Below are 23,149 nucleotides of genomic sequence, written 5' to 3' on the forward strand. Positions count from 1 at the left end.
TTTAAAGACAACGCTTATACATATAACAACAGCTTGTAAAAATCAGGAAAGTTACTCTAAGCACAAAGGCATTCAGTGGTATTAAGAAGTCGTTTTGGGATAAAATGGAGTTTTGGGTCTGATACTTGGGTTTCCAAGAAATAAAAAGGAATTAAGTATTTTCCCCCATCAGTACCCTTTTAAAAAATCATAGATAATAATTCATGAGACATAATTCACGCATTACAAATTCACCCTTTTAAAATGTGCAATTCAGTGGTTTTTAATATATTCACAGAGTTGTGCAACCCTAAGCACAATCTAATTTCAGAACATTTTCATCATCTCAAAAAGAAACCCTGTATCCATTAGCAATCACTTCCTATTTCCCCCTTCTGGCAACCACAAAACTGGCACAAAACTATTTTCTGTTTCTGTGGATTTGCCTGTTAGGGAACTATACAACTGGTCTTTTGTGACTGGCTTCTTTCACTTAACATCAAATTTTGAAAGATCATCCATTTTGTAGCATATATCAGTATTTCATTACTTTTTATTGCTAAATAATATTCCATTGTATGGCTATACTACATTTTGTTTAGCCCTTCATCAGTTAGTAGACATTTGAGCTGTTTCTACTTTTTGGCTATTATGAATAATGCTGTTATGAACATTCAGGTATAGGTTTTGGCATGAACATACGTTTTCAATTTTTTTTAGTATATACCTAGGAGTGGACCTGCTGGGTCATATTTGTCAATACTTTTTAAAGAACCCATTTTCTATGAGGAGAAATGAACCACTTAGATTAGACAATTGTATAGATATATTAATTTATTTGAGCTTTAAAAATAATCCTGAAATTTATCAAACAATGAAAGAAAGTGTTTAATGTTGGTTTTTGTTTATTTTTAAATTGAAGAACAGACTAGAATGTGATTTCCTAAAAAAAGGTCAGGCCCCAAGATTCTAAAGAGTGCAGTGCCCCTTAGAAACCAATAGAGGGTGACCCTTCTCTTTTATTTTGAAGGAAATACCATTTATATACAGAAAAGCTGTTTTTAAAAGAAGGATGATACAGAAGAGTGATTTATACAAATTGGCTTTTTAACAAAATTTATTCTATTAGCTAATGCAGTTTTCTAATTTTCTAAACTCTTTAAAATTATGACTTTTAAACTACTTCTAATTTTCTTATAACTCTACACTTCTAATTAACAGTAATTGCACATAATAGATGTCTAGGGTGCCTCATTGTACACTTGCTGGCTAAACTCAGAGTTTTATCAGAGCTGCATCATGACTTTTGTGGGCCCTAGGAACTTTTGCTTTCATGAGCCTCTTCCACCATAAAGAAAACATTAAAAATTTGGTTTGGTACATAGATCAATATATCAATATTAACATTATCTAATGTATAACATATAATAATAGTATAACTTTTTTTTTCACCTAAAAGTTCTTTTTTTCCTTCTGATTTTTAAAAGAAATTAAAAGTTTTATGGGCCCCTAAAAATATTATGGTCCCTAAACACTGTACCTACTGTGCATGATGGATTAGCTAACTTTGGGTATGATATGAAAGAAAACATAATCTTTCACTTTGCAAAATTTTGTGCCAACAGAGGAAGGGGATCTGCTGTGTCAGAGTCACATCTAGACCTCACTCTGCGATCTCCAGACCTCTGTGCCTCCCAGAGCTCTAGAATTCCTGTCACTCCACTTGGAACCTTGGAGCTGGCCACATGCACTCCTCAAGGGGGTTGCTGATGACAACCAGCAAAAGTCAGCAAGTGTTCTGAATTTGCCACTGATTTTGATCTGGAATCAAGATTTCCTCCGTCTTTAGGCAGGTCTACCTGCAGAGCCAGCTTTGTGATCACGCACAATTTCGTGTGGGTCCTCTTGTAATGCAACAAGGAAATTTCATATTATGTGTGTGTAGTACCCAAATACATGGCAATTTCAATGAATTTTAAAAAGTCAACCGATGATTTGAGCATTCCATTTGATACTAAAATGAATCTTTACCTGTGGTGATTGGATATTTTGGGATCTATCAATCTACCTGCCTACCTACCTTTCTTTTTGATTCTGGAAGGCAGGCAAGTTAATGATTAGGAACCAAACAATAAAGTAAAATTTTTCTCCTTCCCTTTACCTCCAAGTACTCCCCTCAGCTTAAATCTATTCATATGTGTTGAGAGTTAAAGCAAGATTTAGGTAAACACAAATATTAAAATATCTGTATATTGAGATTTAAAGTCATAATTAATTGACTCAATTTACAAATAATCCCAGATACTTTTTCCTTAGTTGCCTGGGGAAGTACATTTCCTTTTTCCATCTATGTTTTTTATAAAAAGAAGATGTTATACACCGAAGTGTTCAATAAATAGTCAAGCATGTAAGATTCTACTTGGCAGAATGTGAAAAATGGAAAGAATGGAGTTGAGTATTAGCATGTCCACAAATTTTCCCTTATAGAAATAGAATTTATACTAGCAATAAATTGGATCTCTTTGGTGGGTGACATTTACATTTTCACAAAGTCATCAAAAAGGCCAAACGACCCTCTTCATATGATTCTGGAGGTAGGGTGTCCACACGATGCGAAACTGTGTTGTTCTGTATAGTCTGCAACTCCCCCCTCCTGCAATGCCCCACCGTTTTTCTCTGATGCTGACTCTGTGGACCCTGCGGACTGAATGCAGTAGTGAATGTCACACAAGGGAAACTGTAAGTACCAAGGATTCCTCATAACATTTAGTAAACTTAGAAAGGAGTAGGTTGTTTGATATCTTGAGAAATTATTGAAAATAAGGCATTCTGGATTAATATAACGTTCATAAATTAAAAGGCAAAAAAAAAAAAAAATTCATCATGTTATTACCTGCCTGTTACCTGTGTTATAAAATGTCATTAACATTTTAGTTTTCTTGATTGGGATATCTGTATTAGAAGTATGAGAGCAAAGTAAATATTAATAGTATATTACTTACTCTTAGGAAAAATGGAAATTTTTTCCCATAAAATCCAACTCTGAAGAACTCTGGCTCAAGACGCTGCTGGTCCATAATCTTGTCATACAAAGAGGCTTCCATCATCTGGAAATGCACAGGAAACATTGTAAACATCTTATCTCGTCTTTCCTCTACCAATTCATAGAAGAGGATTTTTCTTCCACATAAAAGAGAATGTCATTTTAATCAAGTTTGCTGAAAAGGAGGTCTGACTCCTTTTGTGATGCTTTAGGGCAGGGATTGGCAAACTTTATAAATGTCCAGAGAGTAAATACTTTAGGTTTTGCAGGTCCTATAGTCTCTGTCACAAACTCAACTCCACTAGGCCCACATGCTGTAGTTCGCTGACCTCTGCTCTAAGAGATCGAATGTATTATTACATGTTACCACCAGAGAAAAATTATTTCCATGCACTTAGTCTATCAAGGAAATTATCTTCTTCACAATTAAACAGAAATTAACATGAACTATTAGAGGCAAAACCTTTCTGTAGAATCCTCCTGCTGGATGTACTCATCTGGGCATTTGCTCCCGCCTGGCACACGGTAATTCAGGACATTTGTAAGGTACAACTTTGTGGAGGTTGGGCAGGGATAAACCAACAAAACAAACCAAAGGAGACCCATAGTGCAAAGTGCTGTCTGGGCTGCAAGCTCTTAAGTGTGTCTGACGATGCTGAAACTATGAAGCAAATAAAGCTTATAGCTTCCCATTTGTGGTATTATAATCCCCAGGGTTTCCAGAGAAAGACTAATATTGCACTTGAAGACTCCCCCCCTACCCTCCCACCCCCAGTAACGGCACCCCAAAGAGCAGTTGGCATGAAATGTAATGCTTTGGGTTTATAAAAATCTTAGTGACTATGGCATCTAAGGGCTCTCATGGGTACATATTGTCACCTTGCTTCTGTTACATGGACAGGATGCCAAGAGATGAACGGAAACATTTTTATATAAAACTGTAGCATCCGCCAGAGTCAGCTTGATGGACAAAAGTTAAAACAAGTTTATCTCTTTGGTTTTCAACTTAGGAGAAATGTCGATGAACTGCTAACATGACATACTATGCCAGAATTACAGAGCCAGTACCTGCCAGTTGAATACATTTCTTGTTGGGGGGTAAGGGATTTTTATGAGTTGTTAAAGCTTTATGGTATCATCTCTTAAACGGCTATCTCGAAATTAAAAGGCGACAATGTAATCTTTTTTTTTTAATGTATAAAATCTGATGATCCTATTTTAGAAACCCTGAAGAGCCTAAGGACTCAGCAGGATCTTGTGCGTTACAAGATGACACAAAATGTTCATGATGCTAAAGAGTAAGGACTTGCGGGGTAAGGAGGATGTGTTTGAATGTAAAAGCAGAGAAGGTACAAAACATTTGGTTCAGGGACACAGAATATTAAACTCTTTGAGCTTTTAGGTACTAAAACCTGAGTTTAGGTCTAGCAAATAAAACGTATTTCTGAAGCTAAAGAGAGTCAATAGCAACAGACTTTGGCCCTAAGTTATTTAAAGATGCATTTCTACAGATCTGCAGACTATGGGACTAAGAATGGTATGTTGTTACAGAGATTTGCGTGTAAGTGGGAGCTCTTCAAATGGTGTAGAGATTTTCCATGATAAACTAAAAGTATTTTTGCTTCTGTGTATATGTGTGTATGTTTTTGAGAGAGGATATCGCTCTGTTGCCCCTAGCTAGAATGCAGTGGCATCATCATAGCTCACAGCAACCTCAAACTCCTGGGCTCAGGTGATCCTCCTTCCTCAGCCTCCTGGGTAGCTGGGACTACAATTGTGCACTGCCATGCCTGGGTAATTTATTAAAAAATTTTTTTGTAGAGACAGGGTCTCACTATTCAGGCTGGTCTTGAACTTCTGAGTTCAAATGATCATCCCGCCTTGGCCACTCAAAATGCTAGGATTATAGGCATGAGCCACCATGCCTGGTCTTAAACTAAAAGTATTAATCCTGGATTGGTTTGAGTATTTCAGATGTGGTCTTTTAGAAGAGACTACAGGCTCACTTTTTGTAAATTAATCAAAAGCATGACAAATCAATTTGCTATTTCTCTGTATAAATAGCTGATTATGCTTCAGAGGAAACACTTATTTTAAAAAAGGTTTCTGCAAGACACATCAGGATGATCACAAAGTTAATTTCATAGAACCAGACTGGAAAGCTAATCAAAAAGGGAGGCCATCACCTGATTAAAATGCATCCAGACACCTTACCCTCATCTTGCTCAGGTTCCTGTAGTCATAATAGCTCTCATACTGCTCTGCAATCTTCCGGCACAGGATAATGCCATTTTCCCAGCACTGTGGACAGATGAATAATACAAATGTAACCACCCCACAACATTTCTTTACTTCTACCCAAGTAGGACGGGAGTGCTTTCAGATTATCAAGTCTTATTCCTTTGTCTTTATAACATACCTTTAATCGCTATCACTGCAATTTTAAGTTTGGAAACACCATGTAATTAAAATGTAAATTATTAAAAATCTTTAGAAAGTTAGAAACGATAACCCACCACAACAATCATTAATATGTAGTACAAAAAAAATATTTTCTGGTGTTGTTCCAGCATCAACATCCTGAAATTAGTACAGTTCCACAATGGCCAAGTAGATGGCTACAAACAGGCCCTCAGTGCTGAGGAGGGAATTACCGCTGACCCCTAAGGCCCAATTATCCGTGACTGGTACCCTGGATTCCTTGCTTGGCTAAGTTGCACTTGCAAACTGTGCGTGGTCTAACCCAGCTGGTTACTTTCAGCAGAAACGCAAAAATTCTTTATCTAGCATAGTTGTCAGTAAACTTTTCCTGCAAAGGGCCAGCAGGGGGACCAGGGAGACCTGTTGCCTTGGGGTCACATGTGGCCGTCTGGATCCTTGAGTGTGGCCTTTTGACTGAATCCAAATTTTACAGAATAGATCCTTTTAATAAATTGGCAGACAGTTATTATTTTAGGCTTTGGGGGCCATACAGTCTTTGTCAGAACTACTCAATTCTACTGTTATAGCACCAAAGCAGCCATAGACACAAATGAACATGGCTTTTCTCCAATAAGAATTTATCTAGGGACACTGAAATGTGAGTTTTATGTAATTTTCACGTCACAAAAATATTATTATTCTTTTGATTTCTTTCAACCATTTAAAAATGTAAGAGAGATCTGTAGCTTGTGGACTGTACAGAAACAGGTGGTGAGACATTTGACCTGTGGATCCTAGTTCGCAACTCCAGATCTAGCGCAAACTCCCGGGAATGGGCTAATATACGAAGCCAGAGATTTCATAACAGCTTATCCTACAGGTGAAAACTTTAGAGCAGGAGGGTACAAAGACATTTCTTGTGCTATTAAGGTAATGATATGTCAGTGTAGTTAAATAAATAATAAAGGAGGATATGAAAGAAGCAATTTCCTTGCATCAAATTTTTAGGTATACCCAATTACATTTTATAAGAGAATGACAGCCACTGGGTGTATATTCATTTTCTGTTTAACCTTCACAATTTGTAGGACATATTTAAATCTAAGCCACGTATCACCAAAGCATCCAAGTGTTCAAATCAGATAAACAATGGTTGTCAGATTCACAAATTTTTAAAATGAGAAATGCAAGCCATTAAAGAGGGAAAAGAAAGAGTCAGGCAATGTACTGAATTGCATTATTAGGCCAGTATATTTTTCAACACTCCAAGTATATGATGGGATGCCATATAATTCTTTAAATGACTTCAGTTTCATTTATCTTACCTTGAAAAAATTGGGATGGGGCAGAATGCATGACAATCTGGGGAGGCAATAAGGGTTTTTCAGAGAATAAAACACCTGGGTGCTACAGTCTGAATGTTTGTATCTCTTCCAAATTCATAGGTTGAAATCATAACCTCCGAGGTGATGGTATTAGGAGGTGGGGTCTTTGAAGGTGAATAGATCTTAAAGGCAGAGCCCTCATGATTGGCATCAGTGCCCTTATAAAGAGGCCCCAGACAGCGAGCTGGCCCCTTCCACACAGCAAAAAGGCACCATCCATGAGGAAATGTGCCCCGACCAGACAAAAAGTCTGCTGGGGCCTTAATCTTGGACTTCTCAGCCTCCAGAACTCTGAGAAATAAATTTCTGCTGTTCATAAGCCACCCAGTCTATGGTATTTTGTTATAGCAGCCCAAACAGACTAAGTCACTAGGTGTCAAAGCCTCTAGATCAGTGTTTATCAAAGGATAATGCAAAGCTCATGCACATTGGAATCTCTTGGAGTTCTTGTTATAAAATCACAGGTTCCCCAGAATGTCTGAATCAGAATGTCTAGGGCCAGGGCCTGGGAATCTGCACTTCAACAAGACTTTGAGTGTTTCTAATGCACATTAAAATGTGAGGATCCCTGCTTGAGAAGGTGGACATCCATACACTAGAAATAAAAGGGAAAAGGACACCAACACGGTACGGCCCCCTCGGGAGGGCAGGGCCCGACTTACTTTGCCTCTGTCAAAGTTCTGGATGATGGTGAGGTGCAGGTGCTCCTTGCGCTGCCACTCTGTTTGCATGGGGTAGGTCAGGAACTCCCGGAGGGGCCGGTCAGACCATTCCAGCAGCTCGTCATACAAGAGCAGGGTGTATGCAGCCTCTGCGAGTCAAGTGGGAAGGCCATGATTGAGACAGGACCCCAACCCCTTCAAATGGGGCCAGTTTGGGACAAACTGGAGAAAATACTATTTTCTGAATTTTATGGTATGGTAGAAAAATGTCCACAATATATACAGCAGTAGGTTAATGAATAGTGACTTCCCCTGGATGATGACATTATCAGAGATCTGTGTTTAATCTTTGGGTTTCCTGTATTTTCTGTTTTTTTTTGCTTTTTGTTTAAGTTTTCCCTACGATGTCTGTATGTTATGGCATGATAAAAATATTCAAGGATATCTTGTTTTGGCTGGTTCAAAAGCATAGGGGAGACATGCCTTTGTTTGCCAGGGAAGTTCACTAGTAAATCCCCTGGGGACTATGAATGCCTTCAAAAGGGTGTGCTTAGGAAACAAAAAATGGCAAGTAAATTCTCCTGGATACTAAAGGGCTGAAAAATGGAAACTGGTATTGGAGCAGGAGGGGTCAAAGGATAGGCAGAATTTAAAAGAGGCAAAGAAGCCAGGAAGGAGCTGAGTGAAGACAATAAAAAAGAAAAAAAATCTAGCTACAGAAGTAGGAATCAGAGAGCGTAGCCGTGTTGGATGAGGAGTGTGCATGTGTGTTGTGTGTGTCAGTGTGAGAGAGGAAGAATTGCTGTGGGCTGTGTGATAGGACCCATAAACCTTCAGTAAAGATGACTGAAATCATTATGTGCGTGGTATGGTTGGATTTCCTATAGAAACAAGGGGTGATTTTCCACATACACACAAGTGGGAAAGGTGACCTGTCATTTTAAGCATAGCTGACAGACAGGTGGTGTATTTAACAGAATACTTGCCAGTCTATAGGTCTCTTCTTTTCCTGAACCATAAATATAGCCAAATAGGTCATGAATAGAAACCAGAATTCATTGTCATTGATGAAGGATTATAATTTTTTCCTCCCAACATTATAATAGGCAACTCATTTACTAAATTGAATAAAATGGACAAACACTTATGTTATTAATACCATTTAACCACCACCCCATATGTCTCTCAAAAGACATAATAGTAGCTTTTAAGATGGTATTAATAAATGGTAATTCTTTTTCTTCATTCATTTTCCTTAAGGGTAATTACATATAAAGCCCTAAAGTAACGTGTTAAGTTCTAACACTATGATTTGGCCATTCCCATGTATAAAAGATAGTTGTCATAAGAAAGGCCAGGGTCCCTGTCACTTTCTCTTGCCTTTTCAGTGCAGAAGTCCCATGAGGCATGGGCTCTGTCCCCTTTTCTCTTCAAATACCTTAGTGAGCTCATCCAATCTCCTGGTTCAATTATTGTTGCAAAAGCTTCCTTAACGCACCAGCAGTCTGTTATCCCCCCTCCCATTCACTTTGCACAATGTTACCAATGTGATCTTCCTGCAATGCAAATGACCATGTTGCTCCCCTGATTAAAACCAGTCAATAACTTTCAGTAACTAAATCAATAAATTTAGGCCTCCTAGAGTGACAGAGAAGGCCGGTCACGATCTGGTCCTTACCAACCTCTCTGCCCACATTTTCCCATTGTCCTTCCACATAGCACAGGTAAGGAGGAGCCCACCCCTGTCTCTTTTAAGAAGCCTCAGTAGCTGCTGAGTCTCCAGCCCCCGTAGTTGGAGCCCCTGGACTCCATCAGCCACCGTAGAGTAATGAGCAAGATGCATCCTGGCCCAGAGAAAGCTTCCCAACAGGGAGAGGAATGCCCTCTGCTGCACCGGCACTTGCTGACCGCTTCCTCGTGGGGGTTGATTATGAGCTGGAAACTCGCACCAAAGGCTGTCAGTTAACTGGTGGATGCAGAAACAGAGCTGAGTCACTGTGACACAGGCAGCCATGGACGACTGCTCTGACTATACAATAATTGTCATAACCAGATCCGCAGATCTGTGCTGCATTTTGAATAGCCATCGAATTTCCTCTGAGATCCCCTGAGATGATTTCCTGATGTTTAATTCCCCACATATCTTTATGACAAATGCTAAGCATTAAGAAAACCCCATGTGTATCTTTGTTCCCTCAGCTCCTGTCATCTCAGCGAGCTGTATCACACCAATTCCCACCTAATGGCCCTCACAGCGAGTTCCTTCAAGCCTCTCCCCCTTAGCTGCCCAGTGACTCCTCCTTTCTCTTAATGACCTAGTTCAGGACTTATCTTCTTTCTCTCTCAGATTTCTTTTGAGTCTCCCCTAGCACATGAGAACTTGGAAAATACCCTAGAGACTAACGACCATTTCCAGGATTAGGAGGACTGAGGGATGCCCTTCCCACAGCTGCCCTCAGAGAGTGACTTAAAGGGCAATGAAAGTCACAGAGACAGAAAGTAGACCGGTGGCTGCCAGGGGCAGGGGGAATGGGACATTACTGCTTAATAGGTACAGAGTTTTAGTTTGGAAAGATGAAAAAAGTTCTGAGGACGGATGGTGGTGATGGTTGTACAACGAGGTGAATGCACTTAATGCCGTTAACTGTACACTTAAAAACGATTAGGATAGGAAATTTTATGTTATGCATATTTTACTGCAATTTAAAAAAAAAGAAAAGAAAGAGCAATGAAGGTTTCCAGCCCTCAACTACTTTCCCAATCAAGCTTGCCCTTGGAAGATCCAGGGATGGGTGGAATGTCAGGTGTGGGTGAGCTGCCCCGGGAAAGTCTGGGAAAACAAGGAGGCATTGGCAGGTTATCAGATGAAGCTGACAAATGACTGAATGATGGCACAGGAAAAGTGTGGAGACAAATTTCACCTGTTTCAGAATTTCATTTGGGAAAATGACAATATATATCTGACAGTGTGTACAGAGGAAGCTGTAGAAAATTTCTAATAATAAAACATAAATACCTTTGAGACATGAATAACACAACACATCAATGAAGTTGATTTTGAACAAATTCACGAACTGTAAATGTTTTTGTGCAATATGTTGTAGGTTTATTATTCTGCATCTTTCAAAGACAATACATATTGAAGAGGGAAGAATGAATCACACCCAAAATTTCCAACAATCTTTTAACATTTTGAGACATATACAGTAAGGACACCGATATGCGAAAAGAAATAACACAGGAGAAGAGTGGAGAAGAATTAGGAATGGAGGACACTCACAAAAGGCTGGGAAAGGGTAAGTCATTTAAACAGAATCCTATAAAGATAGAAAAGTTTTTTCCATCAATTTCACCTTCTCCAAGGACACACAAAAATGAGGACAAAAGAGAGAAGAATAAAATGTTACATGGGAAAAGAACTTATTTCTTATGACTTTGGGGAATATAAAAACTGCAAGTTGAGTAAACATAGTAAAGGAAAGAGTTTTACCCATTTCTGAAATATAACCAGACACATTTGAACTTTGTTTCAGAGAACCGTATTTGGAATAGCTTGTCCACAGTTCCCTCTCTTATTTCCTTTTTTATGGTCTTTAAAACTAAAAAAAAAAGTCTACTAGGTTGTTTTCTTAGTGATTCAAGAATGACCAATACTGAAAGAGAAAATCTGCTCACTAGGTGTTAAAATGTAACTAATGCGTGCATTCATTAGTGATGCATTTATTTAAATCTCACATTGCTAGGCACTATTCTGAAAACTGAGAAGATTAAAGATAAGCAAACATCATCTCTATCCTTAAGGAATGCACGCTTTAACTGAAGATATTAATCTATCAATCTGCCTACCTGCACACATACATACATGCATATATATATATAAAAAATATATAATCTTATATAATACGCAACTATTAATAAAAACAATGTGATAAGTGCTTTAATGGAAATCTGGAAAAAAATGCAATGGGAAGAAAAGTTGAAAAAATCAACTCAGCCTATGGGAGAAGGGTGGTGGGCCATGGAATTGGTGAAAGAAAGAGAACTTCAGGAGAGGGAAGACTTCACGGAAAAGGTGAAGGAGGAGTTGATCCTGAAAAATGAAAAGGTATGTGGTACGAGTGGTAAGATGAAGCTGAATAGACAGGTGTTGGTTCAGTTATGACAGACCTTGAATAAAGAATTAAAAGTTTATTTTGCAGAACACATAAACTTACAACAGAGTTATAGTTAGAGAAAGAGTTGGCCAACTTTCTCTTAAAGGTCCAGATAGTAAATAATTTGGGCTGTGGGCTTTGTCTTGACTACTCAATTCTGCCACTGTGGTGCAAAGGCAGCTATAGACATATGTAAATAAGTGGGTGTGGCTGACTTCTGAAACTTTCTTTACAAAATTGGCAGCTAGCCTGAAGGTTGAGTTTGCTGACTCCTGTTCTAGAGAATAACTCTGGTGATAGTTAAGAGGCAGTCCAGGTGAGAGATGATGAAGGCCTAATTGAGGCAGTGAAAGTAGAAACAATGAAAAGGAAACAGTTTTGAGGGATTTTTTAGGAAATAGAATCAATAAAACTTCATGAATGATTACTTGAGGGAGGTTAAGAAGAGTCAAGGATAACATTGAGGTCTCTGGACTGAGTAAACAATGATGCTATTGAGACAGTGGGACCATGACTAGAGAGGCATGTTTAAACTCTGGGAACACGGCACCATTTCAGAGAGGGTTCTTTTATGCTTTTAAAGCTCAGGGAGGGGCCACGATTCAGGAAGTCCTTGGAAGAATAGTGTGGCAAAAGACCAAGATTTGTAGTTCTTAAATCTAATTAAAGGGTTCTGCTTCTAGTTAAGATGGTATAAGCATGTTCTTTCTCTATCTTTCCCACTGATTACAACTGAATACCCTGGGCAGAAATATATAACGTGACTATTGGAGAATTCTGAAAGTTAAATAAGAGCAGGTGGACTGAGGAGGAAAACCAGTTCTCAAAGAATGACTGTACAGCGTCGAGTTCTCTGTTTTTATTTTTTGCCTCCCATATCTCCTGGCTTAGATTTCCCTATTTTCTGGAGCTGTAAATGGGAACAGACAGAAAAGCTCCAAGAAAAGCTTCTTTAGCCAGAGTTCAGGGAAGAGGACCCCCTGTGGGATGTAGTTCTTTAGACTCCTCTGGCCTCATTAAGGGAGTCCCAGGAACAAAGCTGCAAACTGTAGCGGTGGCAGAGGGGGCAATGGCAGTGTCAGTAGTGGCTCCCACAGGCTCTTTTCTTTTGTTGCTTTGTCCACAGGGAGACCAATTGTAGGGAGTGCATCATGACGTGAAGAGGATCAAGCCTTGGCTTTATAGTCAGAGTACTAGGAAAAGGAGTCCCCAGGAGATGGGAAAAATGGGGAGGATCACAGAGAGGTGGACGCTCAAGAAAGGGATATTTTAATTCTGTGTATGGAGTCTTAGGCTCATGTCCAAGGTGCACATGTGTAGAATGGACCATGATAAATGTAACCAAGACCTTGAGAAATGAACTATGCTGTAGATCACTACCCAGGTGCCAGACCTCCCCTTGGGTGACACACATGCAGAAAAGACCAGAACAGTAGTGCAAGGGCTTTGAAAACTAAACTGGCATTAGAATCACAACCTTCAGAAGGTGGTTCAGGACTTGAAGTTTGAACCTAACTGGGTTGACTGTCTGTTAAAATGAAAAAAGTTAACGCTCTACAGAAGATTTTAACAGAATCTAAAGTCTCATAATATGATATTCAAAAGGTCCAGGATACAATCCAAAATTATTTGATATTCAAAGAACCAGGAAAACTAAACAACTCTCAAAAGACAAAGGCAATTAACAGATACCAACCCCAAGATGACAAAGATGTTAGAATCACAGACAAAGACAATGAAGCAGTTATTATAACTATACCCCATGGAGTAAAAGTAAATGCTCTTGAATGAATGAAAAGATAGAAGTTCTTTGTAAAGAAACTGGAGCTATCAAGTGAAAATAACTAAATGGAAATTTTAGAAATGAATAATAACAATAATAAAAATTTCACTAGAAAGGCTCAATAGCTGAATGAAAATGACAGAAGAGAATTAGTGAACTTGAACATGAATTGATAGAAATTATCCAATCTGAACGACAGAAAGAAGAAAAGTCGAAAAAAAAATAGAGCCCCAGAAACCTATGGGATAATACCAAAAGGCCTAAAATTCATGCCATTGCAGTCCCCCAAAAGACGAGAAGGATTGGTACAGGAAATATATTTAAGAAAATAATGCCTGAAAAATCCCCAAATTTGGTGAAGGAAATACATTTATGAATCCAAGAAGCTTAGCAAACCCAAACAGGTTAAACTTAAAGAAAACCATGCCCATACATATAATAATCAAACCACTGAAAACCAAAGGTAAAATTCTGAAAACAGCCAAAGGAAACTTATGTATTTCATACAGGTGAGTAATTTAAATGACTGCATACTTCTTATCAGAAACCATGGAGGCCAGAAGACAGTGGAGTAATATTTTTAAAGAACTGAAACAAAAGCATTGTCCACCTACAATTCTGTATCCAGCCAACATATTCTTTAGGGATGAAGGTAAAATAGAGATATTCTCATATGAAGGAAAACTAAGAGAATTCTTCACTACTAGACCTACTTTAAAAGAAGTACTAAAACAAGTTCTTCAGGTTGAATAAAAATGATAATAGAAGGAAACTGAGAATTTCAAAAATGAAGAAAGAATAGCAGAAATGGTAAATACTCGAATAAAAATAATAGACTATTTTTATTCTCTTAAATTCTTTAAAAGAGGTATGACTATTGAAAGCAATAATTATGACATTATCTGATGGGGCTTTCAAGGTATGCAGATGTAATACATATGACAACCACAACACAAAGTAGAAAGGATAATGGGATCTATATTTGTTGTAAAGTTCCCATATTTAACTTAAATTGGCAAAACCCTAACTATACATAGACAGTGAAAAGTTAGGCATGTATTTTGCAATCTCAAGAGCAACCTCTAAAAAATTATGCCAAGAGATATAGTCAAAAAACTGATATATATGTATTATATCATATATATGATATATATTATACATGTAAATATGATAAATATAAATATACATGATATGACATATGGAATACTTAGAAACATATATCCAATTCAAAATGAATTTTAATTTTAAAGTACAAATGCTTGAGTCTTCAGCTTAAATTATAAGAAGTACAGGAGTTATCATGTTTAATATACCGGTGTTCAGCCCACTCCCCCCAATCTGAGCCAAAAGACAGAATTACCTGTAAAGTTCTGTGCTTTGAGATGTAGATCATAGAGTTTGTGGATGTAGCGTATATACATCTCTTCCTTGTTCAGTTCAGTCTTATAGAAATTCTGTAAAAAAAGAGTGTATATATGGGTAGTTCTTCAGTAGTCAAACCTACGAATATCTGCCTTTTACTCTGCTAAAGTTCTGTGTCTTGAAGCAAAAGAACTAATGCATTTTTCCATGTAAATGTCTCTTTAAAAATGAAGTAAGGAGGCCCAGTGACATATTTTTAATTCGACAGTGCATGTGTTAAACATGACCTAGCAATTACTGGATAATCTTGGATTATTACCCCTGAATCACATTTCTTTTGTTACTTTCTATTACTTTTTGTTAGTTTAACTGTCAATGGACAATCAGTCTGTTCAACTAAAAAATGTTAAAAATATGTAACAGATTAACACATTTATTAAGTTTGCTGACTGATATGCAAAGGATTGTTTCTTTAATTTTAAAGACATTTTGCTCTAAAGAAAAATCTCTAAGACATATAGACAAAGATGAGTAAAAAAAATGTAAATGCATTTTTTTCCCTGAAGAATTATGTGAAAGAGGGTAAATGAAAATATTCTTTATTAAGATGTTATTCTGCATTTCTTCCTTGTGTTGGAGTTTAAATGTTTTTAGTTTACGTCCAAAACATCGAGTGACTAATATGAGATTTTATTTCAAATTATTATTATAGGAACATGCTTATTGAAAATATTTGTTTATTAGAAAAAGTATCTAGATCTTACTAACTTCTCTAAAATGTTTTAATATTAGTTGACAAAAACTCAGTGTTTTCTTACCCGGACACATTATGTTGGCATTTTAAAGGCATACTTTTAAGCATCCAAATATACCCCTTCTCCACATTAGAAAGTATATTAGTCCTCTCTGAACTTAGTAAATATAGGAGCAAATGTACATTAAATTAGATTCCAATAAAAGCATAATGCTGAGTCTCTGAATTTGACACTTTCAGTGAACAGATCATTGTACATTATGAAATCCTTGCTTAAGACATGTGAACTATTATTATTACTTATCATTGCTATTTTCATGGATGCTATTTGGTGTATGGAAGAAGGGAAAATTAGCGATGGGAGGATAAATCTGTTGACTTAAAGGAGTGACAGGTTTTTCTAAGATGGAAAAGCCAAAAATTCTCAACATTTTTGATGCTGATTAGCTAGACAGGGCTTTGGTGATGGACCAAACTAGCCAATGTGGTTAAATTGTGCTTAAATTGTAAGTGGGCATGAAGCCCAAGGATCACCTATCAAATGTACTCTCTGTCCACTACCTAATAGGTGTCCATTCATCAAGATGAGGACTCTTGCAACCTTGAGACAGTGATATTAGTTGAATGCATCATAAACAATTTTTTTTCAGTTTATAATATTATCCTCCTCCCTTTCCTCTTGTCTCCTGTAGATCTTGGCATTCTTTAAAAAGCTAAGTAAATAATGCTATTCACGTCTCTCTTATTATAACCAAAATCATTTTAATTAGCAAGAGTTGTACCATAAATACAAGTCTATCAACCCCACAGCAGGTTTTACATTATTAAAGGATAGTTGGCTCTAATAGCTTTCTGGTAAGAAGCAGCTTTCTTTGAGAACAAAATATATAATCCTTCCACAAATGAATACTTCTTTAAAAAAATCTCTCCAGACATATGTCTGGCAAAACTTGTGACACAAAGAACAAAACAATAATTACATTTCCTAGTATTAGTCATGTCAAACATTACGTATTTTTACCAACTTAACTCTAGAGTTTGACTCTGATCTTATAAGGGATGTCAGAACTCTCCAGAAGACAATCTGGAATTAACCTTTCCAGAAAGAAAAGTCTCTAAGAGGAAGTGAGTAGTTGAAGAGAACCATATTGCTACCAGAAAACATCAAGAACTTTCCATATGGAGTAGAAGCTAAAAAGATTAGCTTCAAAGTGATATATCTGGTGCTTTAATAAGTATTCTTGTGCTAGTTTATAATGAGTACAGCTTTCAACATGTTAACTTTTCTAGAAGGACTATTCTTGGTCAGTGCAAAGCTACCATGATAAATTCTTTGTCTCAAGCGATTAGTTAGGGCACCACTGATTATGTTAAGTCTCTGGCTTATTCCTACTGGGAGGTTGGGGTAAACACATTTAGGGCAGAGTATTAATTCTTTGATTCAAGGAAATGATCTCTTCTTTTATATCAGCTGAGGAAGTGAACCTAGGGTTTGCACTTATTTGTCCACCTCCAAGTGGAAGAGAATTGTGAAAGGAGATGAAACAGTGGGAGAGGACTCTTTTGGGAAAAGGTAAAGGCTTTGCTTTGAAGTTATTGATGAGACCTTATACCTGGAGCTGAGATAGAACTAGGGTTAAGGAGATAAACTGAGAAGACCTAAAGCTTATAGTACACTTGGCTCATCTCTCCTAACACTGACATACAAGCAGGGACATGGGGGAAACTGAGGCTGAGGGTCCCGACTGTGATGAAGGCTGGCAAAAGCAGGCAAGAAAGTGGGGAAACACAGCTGAGAGATTTAAAAGAAGGAATGACTAGGTTCAAGGTTAGAAATGATGCTTAAGAGGAGGGTGAAATGGGCTGACCCAGTGAGTTTGGGCGGATGGCCTGGAGGTTACCGTTGGGTCTAATGACACAAATTACAGAAGAAAGTGCATACATAATATGTGAACTAAATGTGGCCTGATGGAGTATGCTCAGGTCTCACTCTGCTTAGGGACTGATATTAGAGGTGGAGCTTTAACAATTAAATTAAAAGTGAGGAGGAAAGGCAGGTGTGGTAAAGATGGATACAGTCATAGACGAGGAGCAGTGCAGCAAGAAATCAGGAAAACAGATAAAAAGTCACAAGAAAGCAGAAGTCCTGAGTTTTGAAAAGGGACTGTGAGAGGAGTAAACAAAGCAAAACAAAAAGACTGAAACCAATGAGCTAAGAAAAGACAGAATCAACGATCAATGTTGTGGAAAAGAAAATTCAAGGTGCAGGCAAACGGAGAAGACCACGGCATGTGAGGGAGTCAAATGATCAGAGTAAGGATGAGGATGACAGTCAAGTATCTAGAGGACCTGGGGACGATTTGTCTATTCTACAAAGGAAACCATGATATTCACAAAGTTAGAACTAGACTATTCCTGTATTTCAAATCCAATTAAAGGAAACATCTTCCTGTATTTCATTTCTTCCTGCCCTTCACATCTGATTCAAGGAAATTATCGAAAGCATTAATTTGCCCTATATTAAGATATGAAAAATAAATGTCTAAATGTATGGTTACCCCTTTGCTTGGTGGTAAGACTACCATTTCTATTTAATAGTTAGGTGACATTTTATATAAATTTTGGTTTGCCCAGGACACCTTTGGTAGCCTGTTATCTTTACATAATGTTTAATTTTACTCTCAAAAATGTCCTGCTTGAGTGATACATTACATGGTCATCCTAGTTATAATACACACCTTAACAACAGTGCTATTATGAATTCAACTTGCAAAGAAGCTAGAAAGTGAAAAGTGTGTGTTAAACATAAAACTCATTTTATGTTCACAAAAGACGAGATCAGTAATATTTATTAAAACACAGAATGCACATAACTCTGTGAGGAAGGAAAAGAACAGAAAGAAACTGCTTTACAGAAGTAAAAAGACCTCTGACTGGGGACACAGTGCTTTTTCCTCAGAGAGCAACAAAAGACGGTAGGAGGGGAAAGTAGCGCAACCAGAGAAGCCAATGCCAGTGCCCTGGGATCCCCGGGGTCTACTATGAGAGCCGTCAGGAATGCAGAGGGTGCATTTTGCAATGTTGGGGCTGAGGATTTTCTGGGCTTTAATTCAACCTGAAGCTTGCTATGTTCTTTTAAAAACACTTCTAAACCCTTCTGTGAAACACCACATTGCAGATTAAAAACAAACAAAACACAATATTTCTGTGAAAAAAGTTAGGATAGAAGGAGAGAAAAGGTAACAGTTTACTAACCAGAAGGCTAACTGTGCAGCCAATCTTTTTGCCATCTACCTCTCCCATTTTCATGCAGTCCCTAAAAACAAAAGGCAATAGTCAGAACTCAGAACTTCCTTCTTAGAGGCAAACATAATTTGTTCTTTTAGGCAAAAAAAAAAAGAAAAAAAAAAGTAGTCAGAGACCAGAAACAATTTGCAAGTGTCTGTTCAGATAAAGGCTCCAGAGACCAAGATCTCTGGTGAGGTTGGGAGGTGAGAGACTCCTGAGCACCAGTTTCTGTCCAGAATTTCACTTCCATGTCAAGATTCTGCTCCCTCTCAATGGATACGGGGCTCAGGAGGAAAGAGGAGTGAAGGTGTGCTATTGTATGCCTCCTAAAGCGGAGTGAGAAGTAGCTGGTAAGCCTCATCATCATTGACAACGAGGTTTTGTTCCTAAAATAAAACAAAACCACCATGCATCTAAGTGGGACGGACTGCTTTAATAGTATATAAAAATAAAAAAAAAAAGAGGTCTATGAAAGGTGATGGTGTAAATTTCCCCCCCCCCCCACTTGGCTCTTTTTTAAGAGAATAGCATGGTTGTACAATTCTGTTACATTGTCTTTACCCTAAAATGGATAGAGTCTACTGGTTCTAGTGGGTGAGTGTAAATACCAAATAAATAAACATATATATATATATATTTTTTTTTTTTTTTGAGGACTTTCAGGGACTCGGACAATCCTCTCAATTCACCAAGACTTTGAAATAACTACCAAAAAACCAAACCAAACTGAAAAGAAAATAAAACATCCAAATTAAAAACTCTGAACCAGCTGGTTAGAAGTCCATTATCTTACTGCACCAGGTTCCGTGGTCTCATTATCAATTCTGAGTGATTCACGCAAGTGGAACGTTGATTGTATTCCACCTATTTGATTTTCTAACTGGAGCGCAGCACATCTGAAAACCGGGTGCCTCGGCTTACCTGTAATCTAACAACCTCTCCATTAGACGAGTTACAGTAGCAATTAATGAAACGCCACTCTCCCTCCATGTTTCCCGCTCAATTTTCTTTAGTAGACTGGAAAAGAAAGAACCCAGGGCATTTTCAACATTTATTTTTATCAGTCACCATGACAACCATTTTACTTTCATCAGTACCTTAAATGCCTTAGCAACCACTGCAACATCTCACAAGTAGCACAATTTGCAAACAATGTCTTACCTAGGATAGGGACCAAATAGTGGAATTCTAATCCAGGAAGCATTGACAAAGCAAATTGATTTTCAGATTATCCAAGTCATAAAATATGAACACATGCATATAATCATATTTTGAAAATATACAAGCATCTCACAGCTCAAAGACATTTTTTTCCTTGCTGCTCTCTTATGCTACCAGAGGCTTGTGCCTTACCACATCAAATAACACTGCGAAAAGCGAAAACAGGAGTACCTCCAAGTTTACTTTTAAGTAAGAGCTTGCTTTATTCACATAAAAATGTTTTCCTACCTCTCAGTGGAATGCATCTTCATCCAAGCAATTTTACTGCAATGCAACTGCTACAGGAAAATCCTTGTACAGACGGTATGACGTTTTGCGTTTTTTCCTTTCACTTAACATTTGCCCACTCAATACATATTGTACTATCTGTGCACTCACTCAACAGTTTCATTCATTTTGTCATTAATCACAGAGGATTTTCTATGTGGTTGTTCCAGCAGATTGATGACAAGTATCGAACCACATCTCTCCTCCTACATTTCCCCTAATCCTGAGCACCTTGGAGCACAGGCTCCATGTAAACAAAATAACAACAATCATAATAATTAGGATCTGCTTTGCTTTCACTCCTGCCTCTTGGCAAATTAACAACGTGCTTAGCAAAGGCTTTAGGACTGAACTTTCCCCAAAAGATAAAAGAACAGAAGCATGGCAATATGTGGATACTTCCCTACCCCTCTGGATTTAATGATCATCATTTCTGTCTAAAATCTTGTATCCCTTTCATCTTGGCTTCAGGAATGAGATTAGAAAGAAAACATTTCCTACAAGTGCAATCTAAGCGTATCATATATGTACTTAGTTGAAAAATAAACATTAAAGAAAAAAGCTATTTTGTCAAAGCTTTCTTTTGTCTGTAGCTATGTTCTCTCCCAATTTTCCTCTCTCCCCCAACCCCCACCTCTTTTTCTTGCCATCGCCATTCCGGCACCCAGCCTGCTGTCTTGTCTCCTCATCTGCTGCCTATGCTTCCTGGTCATTTGTTCTTCTGGTTTATTCTAAATTGTTTCCTCGGTTAAGGGTGGAGATTGCACATGGGAGGGATGGAATTTGCCCTGACTAATCCTCCAGGAGAAGGCCCCCTAGTTTTCTTTTAAAAACCTCTGAACAGCAACTGTTTTAAGCTTAAATGGCAAATTGGTATTGAACTCAAATGAAAATCTGCCTGCCAAAGCAATACAGGATGATGTTGAAATTTCCCCAAGTGACAGCCCACACCTCATATACTTTAGAGGCAGAAAAACAAAGAACTCAAGTTAAGTAATAATTCTAAAAATACATGGAGACTTCTTTTATGGAGATGAGTTTCATTAATTTGCACAGCCTTCTGATGCAGTAAGGAGTCAGCACTACATAACCCTCTTCTAAGAAGAGGCAAAGCTCTGCACAGCCTGTTTCCTTGACTAACTCAAGACCAAATGTTAGGGCCGAGTCTAGAACCCAATTCATCTGCATTCTCAGCTAGCCTTGTTCCTTCTGTCAGGGAGCTTGCTGTTTCCTAGCTAACCTGATACACACTGGGAAAGAGAGGCTATCAGCAAGAAGAGTCTTTCTAGGTAACCTGGGTGAGACTGGATAGTTTCATTTGCTCAATAATAATGTCCATGTGCCCGCATTGAGTACACAACAAGTCCATCCAATAACTATGAGCGGTAGTTTCTTATTGCTGCCCCATTATATGCAACGGGGACACTGAGGACCAGGATAAGCTGTGGTCCTGCAGGATGACATTGCCCACCAGGCTTCTCCTCTATGAAAGGGATGAGCATGTGTGTGTGTGGTGGTGGGGGGGGATTTGTCCCTCAATCTACCTCTCTCTGTGTCGTAACAGGATTGTGCTGAGGCCACCACTCTGATATATAGCACCTGTGTCTGTGCATGCTCTTCTTAATCTAAAGAGAAGAGTTAGATATCTAAGGTATGATGTTACAGAGCTAATCCTCTGTCTCCAAATGGCAATAAATGTATGATCATTAAATAAAGATCTTTGAAATAATTTGGAGTATTGAATTATTTAGAGTTACATAGGAGAAAGCAGAGTAAAGGACTGAGAAAGAACTGAGATGGATGTTACTTCTTCTGGAAAGCCCTGTCAGAGGTAGCCCTACTGTGTGCTGCAGGAGTACCTGGCAAAGGGGAGTGCCAAATATAATAAATAAAGTTGAATGAGTGAATCGAATGGAGCCAGGGGAAGCAGAATCTAGTTCTGATATTTTACTCTGTATGTGCCATGTTGGTGTCTAGGATCTGCAATTTAGTGTTATCAAAAATAATAAATCTCACTCATTTCAAACAGATGTAGTGTGGGCCACTGAAGATAATGTTGGGGGTTAGGGAAAGCTGAGTTGACTTCTTGGGAAGGAAGGTACTACACAAACATGAAGAATGACTCCAAGGGGGCTATTTTGGCAAATACTACAATTTAGGAAGCAGTGAGCTACTTTCAGCTTTTCAGCTTCAGAACAAATTTTAGGAAGTTTTAGACATGAATTACAGAGAACAAATGAGAATCTGTACCATAATGGCATGTGTTTGTTCCTAATTCATAATGTGTGCAGTGACTCATTGTGATTATCCTAATTCATTGTGATTTCTATTGCCAAAAAACCATTTTATTGTTTCCTGAAATAAAGTTAGGTTTTTACTTTCTTTCCTGATCCCAGGTAGTTATGATATTTAATTATCACTCTAGCTTTGATTTATTCCCAATATGCTGATCATAAAAGCATAAAAGAAAAATATTTATAGTAGCATTTCTGGTGATATGCTAAAAATCAACAAAAGAATAAAAATCTCCATTGAATGAATCAGGCACCTTAAAATAGTCCTAATTATAGAGGCTTAATATTTTAATTATTGGTTTGGTTCTAATGTCAAGGTACATCTTCCATTTCAAAGTCATATTTATACATAAGCAATCCAAATTGCATGCTATCGGGCCTTTATTAAAGTAGATAAGAGGTACTATAGAACTATGTGAGTATTTATTAATCTTGTGAATTTGTTATAAATAATTAATCACAAATCTCAAGAGGTTCATTTCACTGAGTGCTTTCTCATTTTAGTTCTTTGTTCAAACCAAGGACTAGTAACTGAA

The 23,149-nt window shown here is 37.8% G+C and overlaps 1 protein-coding gene across 3 annotated transcripts in view; it reads right to left on the minus strand.

Moving 5' to 3' along the window:
• Nucleotides 1-23,149, minus strand: part of DOCK4 (dedicator of cytokinesis 4) — a 413,001-nt gene that overhangs the window by 34,416 nt on the left and 355,436 nt on the right. For 2 of the 3 annotated variants that reach the window (XM_069462528.1, XM_069462526.1), the window contains exons 33-39: nucleotides 19,993-20,019; nucleotides 19,753-19,848; nucleotides 18,799-18,859; nucleotides 14,788-14,881; nucleotides 7,491-7,639; nucleotides 5,237-5,323; nucleotides 2,982-3,086 (exon numbers count right to left, since the gene is read on the minus strand). In XM_069462528.1, coding sequence (XP_069318629.1) covers nucleotides 2,982-3,086; nucleotides 5,237-5,323; nucleotides 7,491-7,639; nucleotides 14,788-14,881; nucleotides 18,799-18,859; nucleotides 19,753-19,848; nucleotides 19,993-20,019 — 619 coding nt within the window. The remainder of the gene's footprint in view (nucleotides 1-2,981; nucleotides 3,087-5,236; nucleotides 5,324-7,490; nucleotides 7,640-14,787; nucleotides 14,882-18,798; nucleotides 18,860-19,752; nucleotides 19,849-19,992; nucleotides 20,020-23,149) is intronic. The other variant, XM_069462529.1, reaches the window with a different exon arrangement.

This window comes from Eulemur rufifrons, chromosome 29, assembly GCF_041146395.1.
Source record: "Eulemur rufifrons isolate Redbay chromosome 29, OSU_ERuf_1, whole genome shotgun sequence".
NCBI classification, from domain to species: domain Eukaryota; kingdom Metazoa; phylum Chordata; class Mammalia; order Primates; family Lemuridae; genus Eulemur; species Eulemur rufifrons.